This window comes from Populus trichocarpa, chromosome 19 (genome assembly GCF_000002775.5).
Source record: "Populus trichocarpa isolate Nisqually-1 chromosome 19, P.trichocarpa_v4.1, whole genome shotgun sequence".
Classification (NCBI taxonomy): domain Eukaryota; kingdom Viridiplantae; phylum Streptophyta; class Magnoliopsida; order Malpighiales; family Salicaceae; genus Populus; species Populus trichocarpa.
In genome coordinates this window covers 8,130,968-8,157,619 of record NC_037303.2, presented here as the reverse complement: position 1 = coordinate 8,157,619, position 26,652 = coordinate 8,130,968, and the positions used below count along the sequence as shown (strand labels likewise).

Sequence of the window (26,652 nt, the reverse complement as noted above, 5' to 3'; positions counted from 1 at the left end):
GGTTTGATAACTATGGTTGTGGTATGAGTCTTGTTTTCTTTTAGATATATTAGTTGTGTCAAGTTTTAATTTTTTTTATTTGTACATGTTAACTTAAAAAAAAAAATAATTTTTTTTTGTTAGATTTCATTAAATTTATGCTTACATGATGTAACAAGAAAATAATTTTTTAACATATATTTAGTGATGAAAATCTTTGTAGCTAAAAAGAGTTCACTAATTTAATCACAAAAGGAGTTTTTGTTACATTTCCCTTACATTGTGTTTTGTAAAATTTATATTAAAATGTCATATTTATACATTTATGGTGTTGGAAAAACTTATTTATTGATCATTCTAGTATTAATTAAACCCACTTCTACAAAATATTAATCCTTACCTTGCACAAATAATCCATTAAATTTTATAATCCTCATGTTTAAACATTAAAATAAAAATAACAAATATAATGTGTGTGTGTGTGTAAAACTACATAAGATTAAAATCCTACAAAATCTAGGTAGCGATGATAATTGTATTAATAACATGAACATAGATCATTCAAAGGTTGTCATGTCATAAACGATGCATATTATCTTCATAAATTAATGATAGAACCATTTTTTATTTTTCTTTTAAAATTATTCTTAGTTCTTCATTTAAAGAAAGCTAAGTATTAAGCAAATTCACTCTTCATTATATAATAAACCTAATTAATTTGTCCATAATAAACAAAAAAAATTATTCAATATGTAACCAATGTAAGTTATGATAAATTAGTTTAAAAAATTAAGAACCATTACAATTAATGCATAAATATTAGATTGATAGTTTAATATTGTTAATTTCTAAGATAAGTTTCAATTAAGACACATTGTCTCAATCATAAATGAAACTTAATAAAAATTTATTTCACTTATTTTAACATTTCATCAACTTATAATTTAAACTTTGACTCAACCCAAACTATATGTGAAAAACTAATAAACATGCACTCTGTCTTGAATGCATATTGATGAGGGTGATTGATTATACATCAAGATAGTTAAAGCTTCACGAAGTCAATTACCTAGTGCATGATCTCGAGTTAGCCATTGTGGTTTTTGCTTTAAGAATATGGAGGCAATATCTATATGGTTTCAAGTCCAAATTTTTATGAATCACAAGAGTTTGAGATACTTGATGACATAGAAGGACTTGAACATGCAGCAAAGACGGTGGGTGAAATTGATTAAAGATTATGATTGTATGATCGAATAACATCCTAGAAGAGCAAATGTTATGGTAGATTCTTGGCTAATTTCAATTTGCCCCCTGAAGTTATGACATTTAGCAATTAGACCCTTATTCATGGAAAATCTCTTTTTTTTTTTTAATTTTTTTTGCCCCTGGATTAATTGCAATTAGACCCCTGGATTTTAGCGCCATTTACAAAACAATCCTTGATTTCTGAATTATTCAATTCAGTCCTTAATTGATTCTTCAACTTTTAATTCTTTCAAAATTACCCTGGAAAAATCAATTAAACTCCCTACAGTACCGTTGCCATTTCACCTTGATCATTAGACTCTAATTTCTTGCAATTTTGCCTCGAATCAGCGTCAAACTTTGGTATTTCTTCAATTAAGCCTTTAATTTCATTAATTAAACTAATTTCAAGTTCAATTAAGTCCCCAAATATATCAATTCTTCAATTAAGTTTCTAATTTCATTTATTAAACCAATTCAAGGTTTAATTAAGTCCCTAAACTTAACAATTCTTTCAATTTCTACCAAAATTGACTTTCAAATTTATAGTTTCATCCTTATTAGTCTTTAAACTTTCAATTTGTGTTGTCTTAAACCAATTCTCAAATTATTTTTCATTAATTCATTTTTATCAGTTATTTTTATTATTTATTATTTTTTTGAAAATTCAAAAAATAAATTATGACAATTTTATTTTATCCCTCATTAACTAAACTAGGGATGGTCATAGATACCCGTGAATTGGATTATATATCAAATGATATCAACTAAACTATCTTAATATCTATACCCTACTTATTTTTTATTGGATAAAAAATTTAGATATTTATAAAATATTCATTGGGTTTCGGGTATCCATATGAGTATTCATCTGACTATTATTTATTCAACAAAAAATAAAATAATTAATATGTATATTTGAAGTGTATATATATATATATATATATATATATATATATATATATATATAGAGTTAGGTTTAAGTAGATTTCAAGTTAGGTTTTATAAAATTCATATCGTATCTAGTATCCAATAGAATAATCCAAATAAACTCACCTATTTAAATTAGGTTGGGTCTGTATTAATCAAGTTAACATTAGATTGTAATCCCTTGACTAACTAAACAAGTACTAAAGACTTTTGTGAAACCCAACTATATTTCCTATTCTTTTTCATCCCTTCTATCGTAATTTTCTTTGACTTTTTTTATTTATTAACGGTAACGAAACACAACAATAAAAATTATTGCGAAAGATATGGATAATTATTATGATAACTATGAAAGAGTAAATTTGCCATGCACTAAGTTCCTAGTGTCATCTCATAAAAGACTTTGTCTGCCACATAAGCTGTTGTGAGTGTCGTTTATTTACACTTGTCAACCAATCGCTGCCATGGACTCTTGGGGGTAGGTGAGAGCTTGGGCTTTGATGGGAACTGCATGAGCCAAAGGGTTTGGTTTCTTGAATGTGAGATGGGCATGCTTTGATTCCCTACTTCCCTTCCTACTCACCTCATCTTCAATTTGCCAGCTTAGCTACCAGTCTCTCACCACTACTTTCACCAAACTTTCTCTGCTCCTATATTTATTACACTTTGCTCGACTGGCTCTCTCCTCGTACACGCATACACACCGGTCGATTAACACCATCCAGAATTGGGATTGGTTGAGTATACATTCTGAGCGTTAGATACATATATCACACAAAGAAACTCCCTTTCATCTCAAGAAACATGATGTCCGTGGCCACGGTTGAGCCCCCGAAACCGGAACTCTCCCCCCCACAAAACCAAAACGCACCATCCTCTCATGAAACTGATCATATTTTCAGATCAAAACTACCAGATATAACCATCTCGAACCACCTCCCTCTGCACGCATACTGCTTTGAAAACCTCTCTGATTTCTCAGATAGGCCATGCTTGATTTCAGGTTCCACGGGAAAAACCTACTCTTTTGCCGAAACTCACCTAATATCTCGAAAGGTCGCTGCTGGGTTATCCAATTTGGGCATCAAGAAAGGCGATGTAATCATGACCCTGCTCCAAAACTGCCCAGAATTCGTCTTCTCCTTCATGGGTGCTTCCATGATTGGTGCAGTCACCACCACTGTGAACCCTTTCTACACTCCAGGTGAAATATTCAAGCAATTCTCTGCTTCTCGTGCGAAACTGATTATCACCCAGTCTCAACATGTGAACAAGCTAAGAGATAGTGATTGCCATGAAAACAACCAAAAACCGGAGGAAGATTTCATAGTAATCACCATTGATGACCCACCAGAGAACTGTCTACATTTCAATGTGCTTGTTGAGGCTAACGAGAGTGAAATGCCAACAGTTTCAATCCATCCGGATGATCCTGTGGCATTACCATTCTCTTCAGGGACAACAGGGCTCCCAAAAGGAGTGATACTGACTCACAAGAGCTTGATAACAAGTGTGGCTCAACAAGTTGATGGAGAGATCCCAAATTTATACTTGAAACAAGATGATGTCGTTTTATGCGTTTTACCTTTGTTTCACATCTTTTCATTGAACAGCGTGTTGTTATGCTCGTTGAGAGCCGGTTCTGCTGTACTGTTAATGCAAAAGTTTGAGATCGGATCACTGCTAGAGCTCATTCAGAAACACAATGTTTCGGTTGCGGCTGTGGTGCCACCACTGGTGCTGGCGTTGGCCAAGAACCCAATGGTGGCGAACTTCGACTTGAGTTCGATCAGGGTAGTCCTCTCAGGGGCTGCGCCACTGGGGAAGGAGCTCGAGGAGGCCCTCAGGAGCAGGGTTCCACAGGCCATCCTGGGACAGGTTAGCGTTAGTTACCTTGCCACTAATTAATTAATAAAAGTTTTCATGAACATATATACATGACATGCGTAATAGTGAGGGTGGTGTGTGCGTTTTCGTTTTGCTAAATATATATATGGGAAAGGTAGAAGAGAATCACTATTTTTGTGTGTTGGACAAATCTTACGATACTTGAGCTGTTTTAGGCTCCATTTACTCTGATTCATAGTTTGTTTATTTTTTATTTTTTTAAGAAATTTTATTTTAAAAATATATTAAAATCATTTTTAATTTTTTTAACTATTAACACATCAAAATTATTAAAAAAAATAATCACAAATTAACATATCGATTTAATTTTCAAAATTCTATATTAATAAAAAACAAAAACTATTGTATTCACGAAATCTGACTGTTGAAATAAAATTAAAAGAAAAGAAAATAAAACTTAATGAAAATGGATGTACGATCGATGTTGTAGATGAAAGCAACGTCAGATATATACTTAAATCGAATTAAAAATAAAATTAAGGTTAAGAACGAATTTCTTATGGTACTATATTTAGGTAGACATATCACACAGTACTATTGAAAAATAAATGTTTACATGTAATAAAAAGAACATATAAATATTTGAATAACCAATAATTTAACAAGTACTGGTCTCTTGATGATGACCGGAACCGGAGATCTTAGATCCGATATCCGATCCAATGAGGAGTTAAATGTTATTGTATTGCAATTAAAGGCATTGGAGGTGGCAGGATTTGATCCATTAATGAAGCTATCACAGTGGTTAAACATTGTTTTAGAAGCATGCGATAGTGAAAGCTATCTGTGTGGTAGGAAGGCCAAGGATCTATGGATATGGTTGGGAATTATACGCACGAGTCTGGTCGGGCACGAAATGCAATGGGCACAAGCGACAAACCATTTGCGCCGCCCGTTACGACGACGACCACCTAGCTAGGGCACTCTAGGTGCCCGTTGCTGATGGTGGCATGGATTTAATAATTACGAGACAAATCCTAACTTTATTATATATATCTTTGCTAGTAAGTCATTTTTATTTAAACTAACTGAGATTTACGAACCATAAATATAGACTTTATTAAGGAAATAAAAAATATTAATACCGTAGACGAACCATTTCTCGTATATATGCATACAAAGTAAGGAAGGAAACTGTTGATGATGGCTTCGACATGAACAGGGTTATGGGATGACAGAGGCGGGGCCAGTGCTATCAATGTGCTTAGCCTTCTCAAAGCAACCTTTACCCACCAAGTCTGGATCATGTGGAACGGTGGTTAGAAACGCAGAGCTCAAGGTCATTGACCCTGAGACCGGTAGCTCTCTTGGTCGCAACCAACCTGGTGAAATCTGCATCCGTGGATCTCAAATCATGAAAGGTTCGGTAATTTCTCCACACTCAGCTTGATATGCCAAAAACATAATTAATTATATCATTCTTTTGTAGGAGAGGCTATGTCATAGTACCATCTACAGTATATCTATAATCTATTCTCTGCAAAGGGTGCTCCTTGAAAATGTTTTTGTTTTTCTGAGGTTAATCATGCGAGAGTTCCAAAGTTATTATCCCTTAATAGCCTAAGCCCAAACAGGATATTTGAATGACGCGGAAGCCACGGCAAACATCATAGACGTTGAGGGTTGGCTCCACACTGGAGATATAGGTTATGTCGACGACGACGACGAGATTTTCATTGTTGATAGAGTGAAGGAAATCATAAAATTCAAAGGCTTCCAGGCATGTCTGACATTGGACCTATTTCCTTTCATGTCTATGCATGTATTGTACCGTACCTCACTGACAATTTAACAAGCATGTTCCATGCTCTATGGTCAGGTGCCGCCCGCGGAGCTTGAGGCTCTCCTTGTAAACCACCCATCAATTGCGGATGCGGCTGTTGTTCCGTAAGTACAATCAAACTCATCATCATATCTGTATCATTTCTCTTAATAACATTCTTGTTCAATCAGATTAGGAAAGGAAGGTGTTGTTCTATCATTGTATTCTAAGGCCCCTAAAGCTAGAGAGCTGGTGTTTCTTTTATTTTAATCATGTTTTCTGTCTCAAAGCCGAAATAACTTGAATGGAAACAACAGGCAAAAAGATGAGGTTGCTGGTGAAGTTCCTGTCGCGTTTGTGGTCCGCTCAAATGATCTTGACCTTAATGAAGAGGCTGTAAAAGACTACATTGCAAAGCAGGTGCTCGTGCAACTTCAATATATATATACTAGCTCTTTCAATGTCAAAAAAGATACCTTTTCTAAACAATCCTAATAAGGGTTTCAATGCTTATTAAGAACAACAAAGAAAAAGAAAAGCTTCCACGTCCATTGGAAGCTAAGATCATACATACTCTTACATTTTGTTCTAAACAGGTGGTGTTCTACAAGAAACTGCACAAGGTGTTCTTCGTTCATTCTATTCCCAAATCGGCTGCTGGAAAGATTCTAAGAAAAGACCTCAGAGCCAAGCTTGCCACAGCCACCACCATGTCCTAGATTTCATTCCGTTAAATCTGCATTTATTATTTTGTGTTGTCTTTCACTCATTGTGCCCCAAATAAATTACTACAAACCCATCATTCTGTTTTCAATTAAACTGTAAGATTTGCCCCTTGTGATGTGATTTTTTATTTCTAATAACTAAAGGGCTGTTAACAAGAATTGAGCAAACTTTTTCATATTAACTATGACCACAAGAAATTAGTGTTTTATTATAGCAATATCAATTGTGAGTTTTTTTTGCTGTGAATTATACTATTTGACACCATAGTGAAATTATCGTAGGATATGAGTATTTTTACTGTGGACTGCATTGTTTCGTGGGGGCATGGTGAGACTATAGGCCAGAGACGCCTGGCTGGAGGTACACTTCCTGGGGCTGCAGACACCTGACGCTTGGTTGCTAGGCCTGGACGTTGGCCAGGCCACACACGCCTGGCTGTAGCCACTTGGTGCTGGGGCTGGCCGTGCAGACACCTGGTGCAGGGTCTGCCCAGCCTTGGGTGCTCGGGGTGGACCCGCATGCATGGCTGCAGCCCCAGGACGAGCGGGTCTACAGACCCGCGCGCTGGGTGCAGACCCGGCCGCCGAGGTCTGTTCTGACCGCCCTTGGGTTTATAGGAACGCGCGGTTGGATCAGCAGACCTTGCAGAGAAGGAACATGAAAAAAAATAATAACAATTATTATTATTATTATTATTATTTCTAATGATTTTTTCAAAAAACAATATTACTGTAAAAACTTTGGCCAGACAAGTTTAATATTTTTATTAATATGGTAAATATTATTATTTGTATTCTAAATATTATTATCTTTATTGTAATTAAAAGTATTGATATTAAGAATAGAAGAAAATTGAAAAACAAAATATAGTAAAAACTATTATTATTATTATTATTGTTAATATTTAAAAAAAAATATTATTACTGTATAAACTTTAGTCACGCAAGTTTAATATTATTATTAATATGATGAATATTATTATTTGTATTTTAAATATTGTGATCTTTATTGTAATTAAAAGTATTAATTAATTATAATTAATTAGCTCAAAATGTCGACACCAGGCGCTAGGGCTGACAAGCATGGGTGTTGGGGCCGGCCACGCGCACTTAGCCATGACCCTAGGCAGCAGACACCTGGCGCAGGGTCTGCCTAGTCTTGGGCGCTAGGGGCAGAGCCGCGTGCCTGGCTGCAGCCCCAGGGGAGGTGTTTCTCTGCTGTGTTGTTTGGCAAGAATTACGGCTGGGGGTATTGCCTTTTCTGTCAAAAGCTATTGGAGCTGGCATGACAGCCATGCCCAAAACACTTCTAAAAGGAGCCATCAATAGTGTTGATCCAGACTTACAACACTTCAAAAAGGGGGATAGGTCTGTCTGCCCACCTAGACCCACTGATCTTGGGTCTGGCTGACAACGAGACCCAATATCCTTTGGTCTCGCAGCGTAGCCATACCCAAAGATACTATTATGTGTATTATAAATATTATAAATTTTATTATTATTAATATTAAAAATTTTATTATTTGTCTTATAAATAATATTTTTTTTATTATAATTAAAAGTATTAAAACTAAAAATATTATTATTTGTATTATAAATAATATTATTTTTACTATAATTAATATAAAAAACTAGTATTATTTGTGTTATAAATATTATTATTTTTATTATAATTAATAGTATTAATATTAAAAATAGTATTATTTATTTTATAAATAATATTATTTTTACTAAAATTAAAATTTTTAATATAAAAAATATTATTATTTTTGGTGTTATCAATAATATTATTTTTACTATAATTAAGAGTATTAATCTAAAAAATATTAATGTTTTTCACTTGGGTCCTGCGGCAGGACCCATTTCTCTTGGGTCTTGGGTTGTGTTATAAATATTTTATATATATATATATATATATTTCAAAGTATTAGTATAAAAAATATTATTATTTGTGTTATACATATTATTATTTTTATTATAATTCTAAGTATTAATATAAAAAATATTATAATTTGTGTTATAAATATTCTTGGGTTTCTTAATATAATTATTTGTGTTATAAATATTATTATTTTTCTTATAATTCAAAGTATTCATATCAAAGATATTATTTTTTGTGTTATAAATATTCTTGGGTTTCTTAATATAATTATTTGTGTTATAAATCTTATTATTTTTCTTATAATTCAAAGTATTCATATCAAAGATATTATTTTTTGTGTTATAAATATTCTTGGGTTTCCTAATATAATTATTTGTGTTATAAATATTATTATTTTTCTTATAATTCAAAGTATTCATATCAAAGATATTATTATTTGTGTTATAATATTATTGTTTTTATTATAATTCAAAGTATTAATATAAAAGATATTATTATTTGTCTTAGAAATATTCTTGAGTTTCTAAATATAATTATTTGTGTTATAAATATTATTATTTTTATTATAATTCTAAATATTCATCTAAAAAATATTATTATTTGTGTTAGAAATATTGTTGGATTTCTAAATATAATTATTTTAGTTATAAATATAATTATTTTTCTTATAATTCAGAGTATTCATATTAAATATTTTATTATTTTTTTACAATATTATTATTTTTATTATAATTCAAAGTATTAATATAAAAAATATTATTATTTGTGTTTTAAATATTCTTGGAATTCTTAATATAATTATTTGTGTTATAAATATTATTATTTTTGGTATAAATTTCTCTTGGGTGCTGAACCAATTGGTCTCGGGTCCTGTGTCAGGACCTAATTCTGTTGGGTCCGGCATCAGGACCCAATGCTCTTGGGTCCATCGTTAGGACCCATGTCTCTTGGGTCCTGTGTCAGGACCCAACGCTTTTAGGTCCTGCGGCAGTACCCATTTCTTTTGGGTCCTCACGCAGGACCCATGCGAAATAGGTCCTGATGCAGGAACCATGAGCATTGGGTCCAGAGTCAGAACCTAATGTTATTGGTTCTTGGGTTGTGTTATAAATATTATTATTTTTATTATAATTCTAAATATTCATCTAAAAAATATTATTATTTGTGTTAGAAATATTCTTGGGTTTCTAAATATAATTATTTGTGTTATAAATATTATTATTATTATTATTATTATTATTATTATTATTATTATTATTATTATAATTCATAGTGTTAATATAAAAAATATTATTATTTTTGGTATAAATATTATTTTTTTTTATTATAATTCTCTTGGGTGCTGAACCAATTGACCTTGGGTCCTGTGTCAGGACCCAATGCTCTTGGGTCCTGCGTCAGGATCCATTTCTCTTGGGCCCTAACATAGGACCCATGCAAAATAGATCCCGACGTAGGAACCAAGAGCATTGGGTCCAGAGTCAGGACCTAATTGTCTTGGTTCTTGGGTTGTGTTGTAAATATTTTTTTTTATAATTCAAAGTATTCATATAAAAAATATTATTATTTGTGTTATAAATATTATTATTTTTTTTATAATTCAAAGTATTCATATAAAAAAATATTATTATTTGTATTATAAATATAATAATAATTATTATTATTCAAAGTATTAATATAAAAAATATTATAATTTGTATTATAAATATTCTTGAAATTATTAATTTAATTATTTGTGTTATAAATATTATTATTTTTATTATAATTCTAAATGTTAATATAAAAAAATATTATTATTTGTGTTAGAAATATTATTATTTTTATTATAATTCTCTTGGGTACTTCAGACACATAAACAATTGGCCTTGGGTCCTGCATCGGGTCTAAGGATCCAATATCCTTAGGTCTCGCAGCGTAGCTATACCTAAATATATTATTATTTGTATTATAAATATTTTGAATTACATTATTATTAATATTAAAAATATTATTATTTGTCTTATAAATATTTTATTATTATTAAAAGTATTATTATTTGTATTATAAATATTTATTTTTTATTATAATTAAAACTATTAATATTAAAAATAGTATTATTTGAGTTCTAAATATTATTATTTTTTGTACAATTAAAAGTATTAATATTACAAATAGTATTATTTGTGTTATGAATATTATTATTTTACTATAATTAAAATTATTAATATAAAAAATAATTTTATTAATATCATAATTTTTTTTTTATTATTATTATGTTGCAGACACCCAACGCGGGGTCTGCCTAGGCTTGGGCACTGGGGGTAGACCTGCACGCTTGGCTGCAACTCCAAGGGGGGCTTTCCTTTACTGTGTTTTTTTGGCAAGAATTATGGCTAGGTGTATTGCCTCCTCTGCCAAAAGCTATTGGGGTTGGCTTGGCAGCTGGATCTAATGTTGTTGGGTCTGGCAGCCATGTCAGGCCCAAAACACTTCCAAAAAGAGCCCCTAGCATTGGTCCTGCTACCCAGTAAGACCCAAGTCTAATGGGTCAACTAATCATGACATAACAACTTTCTAGACATGCTCCACTAGATCACATTATTTATGACCTTTAGATTGTTGAGTTTCCTAAAAGATATATACGTAGTGAAAACGATAAATTTAAAATTTTTTTCTGGAGTTCCAAGATCTCGTTAGACAAATCTAAAGTTGTTTAGGGTTTATAAGAAGATTACCTGAAGATTAGATTTTTTATGGCTTTGAATAACTGCTTCAAAGTCGGGTTGTCGCAAACCACAAATCGTCCAAGTGTCCAGCTTCTAATGGTAATCCACACGAACCATTAGTGAGAAATATCTTAAACCCTTTTACGAGAGAGGAATTGCTATGCCTTTGAGTGTTAGCTCTTTTTTTGTGTTTTTCAAGTGTTATGTAACTTATGTATACCATTTACTACAAAAAACAAAATAAGAGGCATAACATTCTATTTATAGGAAAACCTTAAAACCCTATAAATGGTGAATATCAATTTGCCTCCTGAATAATATCACCTACAAATGGTGAAATATTCATTTTTCCCCTAAATAATATTACATATATTATTTTAGGATAATTTTAGAAATTTATTAAATCAAGTCTCTACTTGAATTTTGTAGGTCTAGAACTGTAATTCCCTGTATAAATTACATTATAGTTCTAAATTTCTAAAACTTATTTACAATCAATTCAAACTTGATTAATCAAATATTAGATGTTAGATTCCTGAATATCATACACGTAATGGAAATAATAAAACAAATTATTCGGAACTCTCTAGGATCACGTTAAACACATCTAGAGTTGTTTAGGGATTAATTACCTGAAGATCTGATCTTTTTCGGCTTTGAATAATTCTTTAAAGGTTGGGTTGTCGCAAAGCACAAGCCATTCAATTGTTCGGCCTCCAACGGTAATCCACACGAATCACTGGTGAGAAATCTTCTAAATCTCTATTTAGAAGAGAATGATTTCTATGCCTAGAGTACTATCTTTTTATTATGTGACTTACGTAGTTTTTCTGTTTAATAGATAACCATAAAAAAATTAGAGGTATGACTTACTATTTATAAGTCTAAAAAACCCTATAAATTAGCAAAATATCAATTTGCCCCTTGAATAATATTCATATATTAATTCAAGACAATTTTAGAAATTAACTGAATCAAGTCCTTACTTGATTTTTCTAGGTCTAGAAATATAATCTTTGTATTAATTATATTCTAGTTCTTAATTTCTAAAATATATGCGAACCAAGTCATACTTAATTAAATCATCTTAGTTTAATTTTTGACTAATGGTTCTTAATATATGTGACCGATTAGGTTCCTAATATGTTGGCTCAAATATAAATTATATTTATAATTAAATAGAATTAAATAAATTAAACAATTTAATTTATTATCAATTCAATAATTAATTAATTTATATTTGAAGATCAAGTACAACATCTAACAATGTGTCATGATCCCTAAAATATTAGAAAAGTTTTTAGTGGTTTGACTTAACTTTTCAGTGACCGGTTTCTTAGTGTAATTAATATCTTTTCATCAATAATGTTTCGATTTAACAATAAAGCATGTAGTATATCTGCCATGTTAAATAATATTTGTTCTAAACACAATAGTCTTTGATAATTTGAATAAGATTTGAAACTCTTTTTAAATTTCATTCAACCTTGGTCAAGGATTTCTTAGTCAATACTATTTGAGAAAAAATATAATATTTTTTCTATTTTTTTTGGGTGATGAATTATCTCTTGATCACTCAAATACCTTCATATAGTTTATGTTATACTCAATGTTTGCCTTTTTGTTACTTTGATTAAGATAATATGTAACAGGATCAAAGTATAATATTATCTATATAAGATAACCTAGTGATCTCAAGTATAAGGATCGCTTACATAACCATCATGTGAGCCTATCCATAGACATATAGAATTCTCATGCTGGTCAGTTTAGTGTACATGTTTTATGACAAGCACCTACATATTAGTTTTATGTATCTTTTATACCTCAACCTATGAGAACATCTGCTTCCTTTCATAAATAAAAGAACATAATATGCATAGTTTTGAAACCCGACCCGGTCATCGACCCGGTCAAGTGATCGGGTCACGGGTCAGATGGGTTGACCCGGGTCAACCCAAAAAAAAAACCTATAAAAAAAACACATAACTAGTTACAATGCAACACTTACATAAACCAAATTTAAATTATAAACCAACAACATAAATATAATTCAATATCCAAAACACAAACAAAATATAAATTCTAAAATATTTAAAACAAAACATCCAACCACATAAATTCTAAAATATTTAAAACAAAACATCCAACCACATAAATTCTAAATCAACAACATATTCATTTTTGTTGAATGAACACATTAAGTTCTTCTGTGTCCATAGAAGCAAAATTTGGATCAAATGTCGATGGAATTGAGCCAATCTCGTCAACACCTAATAAATCATCTGCATGCTCCTTTGAAACTTCATCGTCACAATCATCTTCAATATCATTAACATTTATGACATCTACATTTCAAACACAATTAATAAATAAATATTATGTGTTAAACAAAACTTTATTTTAAATAATATTTATCACTAAATAATCAATCATTAATTACCATCATCTAAAATATCTTGCATGGTTATAGTTGATAGAGCTTGGTGAAAACTCTCTGCTTCTTCAGCTGTCAAGATTGACGGGTCATCTTCAACTACCCAATTTTCAATGTCACAAATTGTCTCAACATTAATTGGATCATAATTTCGTCCTTTCCAATAATTCCTATATATTAAAAGTGAAGATAAACACAATATAAGTATTAATAATATTACTAAACAAGATAAAATAATATTTAAGGAATTAGAGAAAAGAAAAATACTTTTGTTTCAATCTTAGATTGCAGTGGACGTAAACAAGGTCATTAAGCCTTTGGTGCTCCAATCTATTTCTCTTCTTGGAATGAATATGTTCAAACATACTCCAATTTCTCTCACATCCCGAAGAACTACAAGTTTGACTTAACACTCGTATAGCCAACTGTTGTAGATTTGGAGCGCTGGTTCCATATGTCATCCACCATTCATCTATATAAAAAAATAATAAGTAAAAGGAGACTATGTCAAATAATATTTTTAAATATAAAAATTATATACCTGGAGGCATAAGGGTGCGATTATTTATTGCGGACACTCGACCAAAGTCATGTTCAGCATTCCTAAACAACTTCATCTCACTTGTAATCTTACTTTGCAATGGTAGATTTCCATGTGCATACTTCTCAAGAACATCTAGAAGTCCAGAAATGGTGCTCATATGTTTATCCATTATATTTGCATCATATTGAAATCGATGATTCAACCAAAATGCCGCTGCATAAAGATGTCTATAAAATTGTCCATCCCACCGATTACTGATAATGTCTATGAAAGGTTTCACTCTAGCCTTTCTCTTTTGAAATCTCCTCATCATTTCTTTTTTTGCATGATGAATAACATCATACAAATATCCCATCGAAGGTCTATCATCACCATCAACCATTCGTAGAACTCGAATTAAAGGCTCACTCATTCGCACAATTATTGCACATTCTTCCCAAAACAGAGAGTCTAGCACACTCTCAACAAACTTTTTTCCTTTGCTATCTTTAGCATAAGCAGATGAGACCCATTCCCTAGATGTCACCATAGCTCTCAACTCATCTTTATGAGCTAAAATGCTTTGCAATGCAATGAAATTGGTAGCAAAACGAGTAGGAGCTGGACGAAGTATTTCTTTTCCTCCAGTGAACTTCCTCATCAAATACAATGGATAACAATGATTATAAATGTACTTTGTGATACCAGAAGCATGCTCAACAACACAACAAACCGACTGCAATTTACCAATGTCCTGAAGTATGAGGTTGATGCAATGAGCAGCACAAGGAGACCAAAATATTGAAGGAAATTCTTCCATCAATAACTTGCCAGCAGCAACATAATTTGCAGCATTATCAGTCACCATATGCACAATGTTTTCTACCCCAACATACAAAACAACCTCTCTAAACAACTGATACAACAATCTAGCAGTCTTTGAGACATCTGATACATCCACGGTTTTCAAAAAAACTGTTCCTTTAGGACAATATACTAAGAAGTTAATTAAAGTCCTCCTCTTCTGATCTGTCCATCCATCAGCCATTAATGTGCAACCAGTCTTCTTCCAAATCTCTCGATAAGTCTCAACATAAATCTTGACTTCATCAACCGCTTTTGCCAAGTAATAACCACGAATAGCATGCAAGTTTGGTCCTTTATAACCAGGACCCATGGATGTTACAACATCTATGGCATGCTGATAATACACAGAATTAACAGCATTAAATGGCACACATGCATCAATCATCCACTTTGCTAAAGCAAGATCACACCGTTCAACTGCTTCCTTCCTTTGCCAACAATTCTGAAGAGACTTTTGAACACCAGGAGTTGTTCTCGGCATGAAATATGTCCCTAATGTTGCAGATTTATTCTGTTTTCCACAACTTGTAGTCGATTGTTTTACAGTGCTGGTGCTTTGAATCTTTTTCTTTTTTGCAACCTTCGGTGGTAACATATGTTTTTTAGTACTGGCATCCTCATCATCCTCATCATCACCATCATCATCATCTTCATCTTCTAATTGCCTAATCATCATCTCTTCATGCTCCCTTTGTCGTGCATTAAATGGATTGAATTCAGCTTGCATTTCTCTAACTTTTTTTTTTGTTTCAGCATTTCCTTTAAGATTCAAAAGCATTTGATGTCGAACATCAGGAGGACATTTACGACATTGTTCAACTTCTCCTTTAGCTCCAGCTAAATGTTGCTTAAATCGATTAATGCCACCACCCGCAAATACTTTAGCACAATATAAACAAACTAATTTAGTTTTTTTACACCCAACACTAAGTTCAAGAGCTTCTCTACAATGACCCCATGCCAAATCTGTTCTTCCTCTACTACCACTTGACACGGAAATTGAAGGTTGAGATGATTGAGCCGTTGAAGGATCACTACTTGGAGTACTACCATCATGTGAAGACATTTTCAGAACCTAACATAATTTATAAGAGGAAATATAATTTAAAGCTAAATCATTTTGCAATCCATTAATTAAATTTTAGAATTTAATTAAATCCTAGAATTGGGAGAATTTATATAAATATACTGTCTCTGATACAAGAATAGTATCATTCAAGAAACCTTTAAAATCCTGATACTGTGAAGATGTGGGTGGGAAGAGGAAATCAGAAATGCTAACATTCACTTCAACTGAAACCCTCTTTACATTCCAAGTCTCCGCATATTTTCCAATCAATTTGTAACTAAACGTTGGCCAATATGATGCAAAGTTTCCTGTGAAGACCTACTGATTTAAATGGGAAGTTCTTACATGGAGTGTCGAAAAGTGGAAAATTGTAATGGCTACAATTTCAAACTTGAACAACTCCAAAGAATGAGTAAAATTTTCTAAAGAAGATCAAACAAAACCATTGAGAGGGACAACATGCATGAACATATTAGATTGTACAGCCTCAACAAGCCTGGGGACATTTGTGTTGATGGTTTAAACCATAGCAAAAGCAGGTCAAAGGAAGTTTCTCAAACCTGGGGACATTTGTGCTGATGGTTTAAACCATAATCAATAATTCTTACAACAACAACAGTTTCAATCTCTGCCTATAACAGTTCCAAAAGCAAATGCACCGAACAAAACTAGTTTCCTCATCCATTTTCGACACTTCCTAATAGCAGAGGATTTATTACATTGCAGAAAAGAAAGAACAGAGAAACATACCTGAGGTTGAGATGACTGGGTTGCGAGTCTTGCGACTGAATCAACGAGACTGAATCAACGAACAGCAAAATGATGCCTTCTGCTCTCCTCTGAATCAAGTTCAAAACACGGCCAAAAATAAAGAAAAGAGAGAGTGAAAGAAGAAGATTCGTGAACAGAAGAAGTTTCAAACAAGAGACTAACCTTTTTCGCAGTGAAACAACAACGATCAAGACGTCTTCTACTCTCCTCTGCTCCTCAGTTCATCGATTGAAATTGATTTTTTTGTTAATTAGGTTTGGCCAATCAATATGCCCAATTCTGCTTCATTGTTCTTCGTCGTTTTGGCCTTTAAAACAAAGGCCAAAACGACGTCGTTTAACATCTAGCAGTATAAAAAAAAATAGACCGGGTCTCAGCCGGGTTTGACCGGGTAGCCCGGGTCCCGGGTTGACCCGCCGGGTCGACCGGGTTTCACCGGGCCAACTCCCGAGCGGGTTTTTGCCTCCACCCGGACCGGTCCCATGCCCGGGTCGGCCGGGTCCCGGGTCGACCCGCCGGGCCGGTCCGGGTTTTAAAACACTGATAATATGTATTAGTCTCTACGACTCTAATAAATGTTCAATATTTAAGAGAGCATCGACTAGGAACAATTTAGAAACAATGTTTTGATGTAATATGAATCTCATAATTATAACAACTTTATAATTTTCTTTGCAAAATGTTTTTTTTCCTATGAACATTATCTTTACTCTAGATTCATTAATCTAATATTATATGAATAATAAAGATAAATTAAACCTTTATTAATAATAAATATGTATTTAAATGAATATAATAATATCACGTGTAACCAACTAATTAGCTACAGAGCATATTAAACTAATATTAGATTCATTAATAAAAAAATTGATGAATATTAAAGATAAATATTTTTTATTAATAAATTAAATATATTTATATAAACAAAGTCCATATTACGTGTAACCAACTGATTAACTACACAGTATAAACACTAATAATCTCAAACTTGCATTACATACAATCATTCATTTATCAAATATCATATCGCTTTAGGCCCCGTTTGGAAACGCGGGCTGGCCGGCGTTTCCAAAAAAATTAATTTTTTTTGTTTAAAATTATTTTTTTTAATGTTTTTGGATCATTTTGACGCGCTGATATTAAAAATAATTTTTTTAAAATGAAAAAAATATCATCTTGATGTATTTATAAATGAAAAATATTTTGAACCGCAACCGCAACTACAATCTTAAACAGGTCCTTGACAATAATAATTTTACTAGAATAGTAGTTTAGTAAGAGGATATGAAAGATTCTTTTTATTAAGTATTTGCTATATTTTAAATTTTTTTAATAAATTTTATATAATCAAGTAGAATTTTCTAAGTATATTTTACAATAACTCTATTATTATCACTGCTTCTAGATTATCAATAAGAGAATATATTTGGGACGACTCCAATTCCCATAGACATACCAAAAAGAACAGAAAGAGTTAATTTCTTTTGTTAATAAAGTTGAGGGCGCCAGGACAGTATGCCACGGACCCTTGCGAGAACGAAGAACATCTGGGCTGCCTTATGATGTTATTTGGGGTTTTCTTCCTTCTTATAAATTCAAAGAAAAAAGTTGTAAACGGCAACAAATAATTTATTTGTTTAATATTTCTTCTTCCTTTTTATTTTATTTTTTAAAAAAAAAAGTTGTGCCGAAAGATTTCCAAATAAAGCCACATTGAAGGGAGGAACAGTCGGTCAGTAACAGCAAAATACAAGAAACAAAAAATAAGTTGAATCATCAATGGTCCTTCCTATGTTCCTTGATGAAAGGACATTATCAGCATCCACAGACAAAAAAACTGATACCTGTCTGTCCTTTTACAGTAAAAGAGACAATTCTCATTGATAAATAATACTATCTTTACAGTTCTACACATTCCCATTTCTCCCAGAATTGAAAATTTTCCGTTAGTACATTCAATACATAGATGAACGCATACTGCACTACACTGGCATCATCTTTAGTGCCAATGTTGCCTTGTGAATATTTTTCTTCTCATGCAGCTGAAGACCCACATCCTTACCATGAAAACCAAGAGCACCGCCATGGGTGAAAAGATATCCTCTGTCGTCGACGTATAAAATGTTATTGAGGGGAGCACAAATGCCTTCGTCCCAGGATTGTAAGGTACATAATACAGATCATCATGTCGCATACCTAGGCTATAAGGTGTACTCTGATGAACAAATCCTTGATCACAATTTCAACCTTTTAAGCTGTAGGAGCTCTAAATACACCAGTATGTCGCTACAGGTACACAACCATGTGGTATTTGCTCGTATTTGCTCCTCATCGAAGTTTTTGGCATCTCTCAGGATCCCCCGTCTTCATAGTTCATATAACTGAGAGCTCTGTAAAAGGTTTTGCAACCACATAACATTTGTTCATCAGCAGTCTTTATCAACATCACAACTCAATAGCGTTGCTCACTGTCAAATAGTACCTTGGTCGGTCACCTGGGATACGTGGCTGGGGCATTGTATCTTCAATCCAACTTCAAGCTCATTGAGGAACGAGATCCTCAAACTCTTCATGGATTCAAAAAGAACTTCAGCTTCGAGTTTCTTTCCAGCTGATTTGTACAGATGCACAGCTGCACTCATTATAAATCTGTCTGCTTTTACTAACTCCCTGATCTGTTCATAAAATTTGATGCCTTTTTCCACATGTCCATAGTCCATGTAACCTCTAAGCATAGCCCGACAACAGACAAGGTCTGGATTTAAACCAGCCGATAATAGCTCCATATACACCCTTTCTGCTTCCACCATAAGACCAGCCTTCACAAGAGCATAGAGCAAATGCTTAAAATGGGCACAGGAAGGAGGGATGCCTTTCTTCTGCATGGCATTTATTGTTTCCTCTGCCTCCAAGCATTTCGAACTCTCTGAATAAGCTTGAACAAGGGAGAGGTATGTGAACGAGTCTGGTGGACAACCATCTCTCTCCATAACTTTGAATAGTTCTTCAACTTCATGATAAAGTCCTGACATGGCATATACTTTGGCCATTACATTGTAGCTAACCTGCAATTCCCCAGCAAAGACAAGAAGTCTTTCATTCATAAAATAATAATTTGGAAACACATATACAACTGGATGAAGAAATTTAGTTATATTACTACATATACTCCAAGATTAAGTATTCTAGCATCACAAACAGGGATATCTTTTCTTAAATGAATGTTACAGATTAATGAAGATATCACCAAAATTAAAGTGGCAATACGTACTCCTGTGACAAAAACATGGACCCATTCTAAGCATTATCTGGAAAAGGTAAAAAAAATAAAAAAATAGTAATTTTCATGCAGAACCACAGGAAAATTATAACAAACAAATATATTTGATAGAAGTAACTACTAATGTATGATGTTCATTTCTCTCCGTGAAATTTCAGAAAATAATCTGTAAAGTTTTGGCAGCATAAATATATATGAGCATTACCACCCCAGGTTTTATCCCCTCTTCCTGCATTTTGGCAAACAGGAGAGATGCCTCATGTCTCTTACCTACAAAGTAATAAAAAATAGTGACGAAATGGAATATGTTGAGCAATGAAGAGACATGGCTGCTACTACAATAAATCTACTGATAGGAGAAGATGTGAATCTGCCAACTCTAATAAAATGAGCACAAGATTGGCAATGAATAAATGAACTGAATATATTGCTAGTGAATATGTGCTTTAAAAATGATCAGTCAAAGGCATATATATGCTATAAACAGTGATGCTCTGTTGGTGCGCTGATTCTTAACCATATACTATGGCAAAACAGGACAACAATCACCACTTCATTCTAGTGCAATGACAACGTTTTGGGATACATTGTATACCCAAGTTTCTGTGGCTTGTTCTTGACAACTGTCAGCTGACCGATAAAAAGTAGTGCCATCAAAGTTTGACAGAGGGGGTAGCGTATCCACAATTTTCTTTGGCTTATTGTTTACAGCTGTCTAGTGACCAATGAGCAGCAGTATAATGGAAATATGATTGGCAATTCTTACTATCCATGGTGTCAGGTGTGAATCAATCATGTGTTGACAGACAGAATGTAAATGGGGGCAGGCATGTTCGGTTGAATCTGGTGTATGGAGACTATGGTGAGGTTTCCTTCAAATGGCTCACTGTGGATTGTGCAGAATTGGAATATGGTTGTGGACACCATAACCATTAAATCCTCGGAGAGCAATGCTACGTATAGAACCCAGAGAAAAGTAGGGGAGGCTCTATCCTCTTTTGAACTAGGTTAAGCTCAATACTAATGAGCAAGAAGAGTGCTGGCATTGGTTTGGCAGATGGCTCAGGAGCTACTACAATGTCAGGTTTTTCGACACTCAAAGCTTTTGACAGTAAGGGGGCTGGAGAATTTAAATACATGATTTTACAGTCAGGTTTTCTAGTAGCTGTACACCTAGACTGTCAAGGTTAGAGCAATGGCAACTTGCTACTTGTGGATGCAATTTGAGAACTTTACAAGAGTTGGAAATCTTGCTCTGCCAAGCATGAAGGGAATGTTGGTGCTAACTACTTCCAGAATCTTCATGAATGACTTCACAGGGACTTGTAATGCAAGACATCTTCATGAAATAACTCCAGTACTGCAGGAGTACTCACCACTCCATCTTCCATCCCCTTAAATCAAGCCATGTGTACTAATCGACAATAACATTGAAAGTTGATATGATTTTGTTTCCATGTTCACATATTGTTTTCTTGTCAATTAGTAAATGTGACTCGATTTAAGTGAATGGAGTACAGAGAGGTGGATACTCCTGGAGTAATTTCCAGCCAAAAACTAGGAGGCCATAACTAACGATGGGGGGTGGGGTTATACAGACAGAAATAAGTTACTATAGGAACTTCACAGATTTGATATTAATCAGTTTTTGCTTTAAAGCATGAACAGAAAATAAGATAATATAGGTGATTATTACCAGCCTTGCCATAATAGTAAATCATATTCATGTATGCCTTTTCATCCAAAGATACACCCAAGCTGCAAGCTGTATTGAACACCTCCACAGCCTTATCCAACTTTCGACCACGTCCATATACACTGCATCAATTGTTAAATAGTTTGAGTGGAAAAACAACTCACCACACAGATGTGCACAATCATACAGCATTATCAAGATCGTTGTTTGGGTCATTTTTTCATCCATCAAGCTCTTACCTAATCATAGTGTTATATGTCTGAATTGATGGAGTGAATCCCAATAACAGCATGTGCTCATAGATGCTGGTTGCAAAATGCAATCTACCTGCAACATTAGGTTTACAGATTATTGTGTACACTTTTCTTCCCTAAACAAATAATAATACGATGGTCTGTATCAACCTGCTTCTAGCATTGCCTTGATAAAAATATTGTACGCCACAGTATCAAGCTCCATCCTGTCCTGAATACTCCTGCAAATAATATTTTCAGCCTCTGGATGTTTGCCTGAGGATTAAACAATTTTTTCCATTAATCAGCATTGTAACAGAAGTAGCTTTCTTCAGAATCAACTTTGAGCATGCATTAGCTTTTTAAAGCACTTTTTTACTTTGGTCTTTGTTTTCTTTTACTCTTTCCCTTTTCTCCATTTCCTCCTGCACTCACAAGTCTCTTCATTTGTTCAATTCTTTAAAATAATTCACAACCAGCCCTTGATTAATGCTGGCTCGAATATTCCTAATTCAAGCAATAGCCCACCATAAAACAAAATGCACGCAGATTACTAAACATCTGTTATATGTCACAACCACATCAGCTATAACTGCCTTTTTATGGAGTTATAATTACCAGATTATGTCAATGAAAGTTGTATAGACCAAAGAAACTATTCTAAAATTACCAATATCGAAGAGGTTTGCATCACATGCACATGCATAAGATGCATGCATAAAACTGTTACTATCAAAATGTATTGATAATGGCTGGTCTACTAGAGAATTGACAATCATACCAGAATTGGTCAAAGCATTCACAACCATGCCAATACCAACAGCACCAAGATTGTGCCCTCTTTGTGCCACTTCTTCATAAAGTAAGTATGCCTCCTCAAATTTACCACATTTGACACATGCATCAATCATTGAGTTAATTATTGGGTTTCCCAATATTGGAGAATCTGCAACTGCTGCAAAGACCTCCTGGGCCTGTTTCAGCTTGTTTTGTCTCCCATATGCACTAATCAAAGAAGCAATTGTTTCATCCTCTAGTTTAGAGCCTAGCTTGATTAATTGACCATTTACTGCCTCCGCTTTGAATAGATCACCTATAGAAGATAGTGATATCTCTCAACCAAAAAATACATTGAAAAGTTGATACTTTCATATCATAGAATTAATGTATATAACTGTAAATAGTAAAAATCACAAAAAAAAAAGAGTGAATTTGGTGAGTTACATACCTTCTCTAATAAAGCTGTTTACTAGTTGGCTCACCACAGACAAGCCACTACCAGCCTCAAGTATCAACTTCAGGAATTCTTCTGTCTTGTTGAAATTGCCATTTTCCAAGTATAAACTCAGGATAAGCCCCAGAGCCGTGGTGTCAGCAGAAACCATAATGTTTTCCAGTTCCTTATTTTCTCCATACATAACATTAGAAAATGTCTTAAAAAATCTATTATCCTTGAATGATGCATTTGTGCCCATCTCATATACCAATTGTTCAGCATCTTTTAACATGCCTTCCTTGCAAAATACTTTAATAACTGTATTGAAAAGCTCCTCATCAAAATCTACTAGGTCTTTCCTTATGTGGACAATAAAATCCTTGGCCTTTTCAGTCAAGCCAAGTCTAACATATAAATTAATTATGTCACTACAAGAACCAGCATCAGGACATCCTATCTTTGATAAAGCTTGAAATGTAACTTCAGCAGAGTCCAAATCTTCTTTCATACAATAACACTGCAACAGCACAATATAAGCAAATCGTGATAACCAGATGTTTCTAGATTTCATCACTTCAATAACACTCAAGGCTTTCTCAAAGTTTCCTGAACTGAGATGCACTTGTGCCATTGCTAAATATGTTTTCTCATTACTCAGTAGACCTGATCGCTCAGTCTCTTCAAATGTTTTTTGCGCATCCTCATAGAGACCAAGTTTGCCATATATTCTTATGAGCAATCCATATATAACTTCATCAGCTGCGATGTTCTTGCTCTGCATTTGTATAAAGAGGGAAAGGGCTTTAGAATAGTCTTTGATTTTGTAATACATAGTCAGAAGTGAAGCACAGGTGAATTTACTCGGAACTATTCTGTGAGATCTCATGTCCTCGTACAATTTCAATGCTTCATGCCAGTTACTGTTTTTGGTACTCACAGTAATAAGCAAGCTATATATTACTTCCTCAGGCACCAGCCCCATGGTCCTCATCTCATTGAAAGTCTTGAAAGCCTCCTTGTGAAGACCTTCCTTGACAAGTGAACTAATAACCACTGTATAAGTAAAATTATTGGGTGCAACCCTTTTATCAACCATCTGCCTCCACAATACTATAACCTTTCCGTGAAGTGATTTCTTCTGCAATGAAGACAGCATAAAGTTGTAAACTGCAATAGAGACTACAATCCCTCTTTCTTTTATAGCTGAATAAAACGAAAACATAGCCTTATGGTGTCCCCATCTGGCATAAGAACACAACATGGTGCCGCATGCAACTTCATCCGGTTCACATCCTACTTCAAGCATCTCCAAGAAGGTTTGTTCAGCTAACTTGATCTTTCCAACTTGCCCATATATTCGCAAAAGAATCGTATAGACAATAACGCTCGGATGATAGCTTAACTGTCAAAGCACAATTCTATCATTGCACAAAATCAATTTCCAAAACTTCTTCTGTGGCTAAAAAAAGAGAGAGAGAGAGAATGAAGGGAAAAAAAAATAAAGGAATTTTAAGTTCTAAAAGAACATGATTTCATTATCCCATTAAACCATAAACCATCTCACAATCAACTCTAACAAGTTTAAGATCAAATTTAAAACAAATAAAACATTAAAGCAAGACCCACTTCATTCAACATCTAAAAAGCCCCAGAATCACACACATAAACAATTAACAAATGAAACCCACCTGCAATTTCATCCAGGAAAAGAAGTCTCTGGCCTCCCTCCACCCTTTCTGCTCTTTTAAAACAACACACATTTCTCTAAAACTCAACTTACCCACAAACCCACTCATAAGCAACCTCATATCCCTCTCTTCATTTTTCTTGCCAGCCAATCCCCTCACTCTCTTTATAGCTGCCACAACATGCTTCCCATAGAGATGCCCATTTCTATCATCCTCCAAATACATCACCATCTGTTCAGGAGTTCTCTTTATCCACTTTGGTGTTTGAGCTTGCGGGCCTTGGTGCTTACGCAACAAGCTCAAGTATCGCGCTCTGGCTATGATCATGCGCCTGGCGTTGTCATCCGATAACGGGTTTTTGGGGTTTTTGGATTTGGGTTTGGGTTTAGATATGTTGTTTCCGTCGCTTAAGGACCAAGGGTCTGGGTGGATTGAGGATTTAATAGGGACTTTGTTGGGGTTTATGGACTTTGGTTTTGGCTTTGTTTTTGAATTGGGAGGGGGAGGGAGAAACGGGGATTCGAGGATGATGATCTTCATTTCACTCTTGTTTCCTCCCTCTCTGTTTTTTTTTTTTTTTTCCCTCTTCCTCGGGAAAATAGGGTTTTCCGGGAAAGTATGTCAACAGGGAGGCATATGATGAAACTATAAATGGCGCGAGGATAAAGCCTTTTCTTTTACCGTCTCTACGGAAACTATTAACATTTTAGGAAATAAAAACAAACTAAATTGAAACCCGAAAAAAAAAAAAACAAATTTCTTTGGTTTGGTTTGGTTTAAGAGAAACAATAGATGAATTTTTATTTATTTGAATATATTGAGGAAGAAGAAATAAAAATAAATAAATGATCCTAAATTGCTAAAAATATATCTTCATCTTTTATTTATTACTTTTTACTTGTAATTTACATAATAATCTCACTTTACACCTTGATTTTTAAAATTATTTGTGAATTTTATTTTTTTGGAGAGAATGTTTAAATTAATACAAGTATGTCATTAACCGCATTGATGATAGTATTAATTCCTAAGTTGTCTTTTTTTTGTCAAACCTTTTATTTTTTTAGTTAAATTTTAGCAAGGGTACAAGTGTGAATGTTGAAGCTTCTACTTTCTTTCTAACCATTTGTCACGTCTCAACTCTTCCATTATCATTTGGTCCATAGATTGAGCATCCTTCTCCACCCCTTCCCTCTTACAAACATCATTAATGATGTGGAATTGTTTTTTAAATTGTTAATTTAAGGTTTTAAAAAATGTTTGTAACTTGAAGCAACAAGATATGCAATTGATTATCTCCACCCTATGTTTATATGAAGACGCGAATGAGAAATATAAATCAAAATAAATTGATTAATCATTTGAAGAATTTGCAAGTTCAAACAACAAATTAGTATGAGAATCGCTCAAACATACAAGAAGAAAAGGCACACAATATGCAGCAACCTTAGATAAAAAAAAATTCATCAACTCATAAAAATTCTTGCATAAAAGTATTTATATGTAAACCCTAAAGCTACCGAGTCAGACATACATCTAATTTAAATAAAGTCCAAACTAATTAAAATAGGTTTAAAATAATAAAAATAAATAAAACAATAGTCTAAGATTATTTTTCATACTTTGCCACGTGTGATAGTAAAAAATACTCAAGAGAAATAATTGTTGAAGAATCATTGCTGAACAAAAGCATGATACCTTGTAAAATAAAATTTAATTTCTAACCAATTATT

The 26,652-nt window shown here is 33.4% G+C and overlaps 3 protein-coding genes across 6 annotated transcripts; 1 reads left to right on the top strand and 2 right to left on the bottom strand.

Moving 5' to 3' along the window:
- The first annotated feature begins 2,823 nt into the window (after positions 1-2,823).
- Positions 2,824-6,711, top strand: LOC7469843 (4-coumarate--CoA ligase 2). Its single transcript, XM_002325779.4, has 6 exons — positions 2,824-4,035; positions 5,228-5,426; positions 5,640-5,785; positions 5,885-5,952; positions 6,145-6,247; positions 6,424-6,711. The coding sequence occupies exons 1-6, from the start codon at positions 2,962-2,964 to the stop codon at positions 6,544-6,546; spliced, it is 1,713 nt and encodes a 570-aa protein (XP_002325815.1). The 5' UTR covers positions 2,824-2,961; the 3' UTR covers positions 6,547-6,711.
- A 6,606-nt stretch (positions 6,712-13,317) lies between these two features.
- On the bottom strand, positions 13,318-15,561 carry LOC112325232 (uncharacterized). Its single transcript, XM_052449685.1, has 4 exons — positions 14,118-15,561; positions 13,844-14,048; positions 13,583-13,746; positions 13,318-13,460 (listed from the first exon to the last, which is right to left on the bottom strand). Exons 1-4 carry the CDS (start codon positions 15,559-15,561, stop codon positions 13,318-13,320), a joined length of 1,956 nt encoding a protein of 651 aa, XP_052305645.1.
- Positions 15,562-18,554: 2,993 nt separating this feature from the next.
- LOC7469842 (pentatricopeptide repeat-containing protein At5g27270) lies at positions 18,555-25,552 on the bottom strand. 4 transcript variants are annotated; one of them, XM_002325345.4, is made up of 9 exons: positions 24,920-25,552; positions 23,244-24,633; positions 22,797-23,108; positions 22,187-22,291; positions 22,022-22,109; positions 21,783-21,904; positions 20,292-20,356; positions 19,289-19,871; positions 18,555-19,196 (listed from the first exon to the last, which is right to left on the bottom strand). In XM_002325345.4, the coding sequence occupies exons 1-9, from the start codon at positions 25,457-25,459 to the stop codon at positions 19,180-19,182; spliced, it is 3,222 nt and encodes a 1,073-aa protein (XP_002325381.3). In that variant the 5' UTR covers positions 25,460-25,552; the 3' UTR covers positions 18,555-19,179. The 4 variants fall into 4 exon arrangements, with proteins under 4 accessions (XP_002325381.3, XP_024447342.1, XP_024447343.1 ...); XM_024591574.2 differs by having other exon boundaries at positions 23,244-24,649; positions 24,920-25,066; XM_024591575.2 differs by having other exon boundaries at positions 23,244-24,690; positions 24,920-25,065.
- Positions 25,553-26,652: the final 1,100 nt, after the last annotated feature.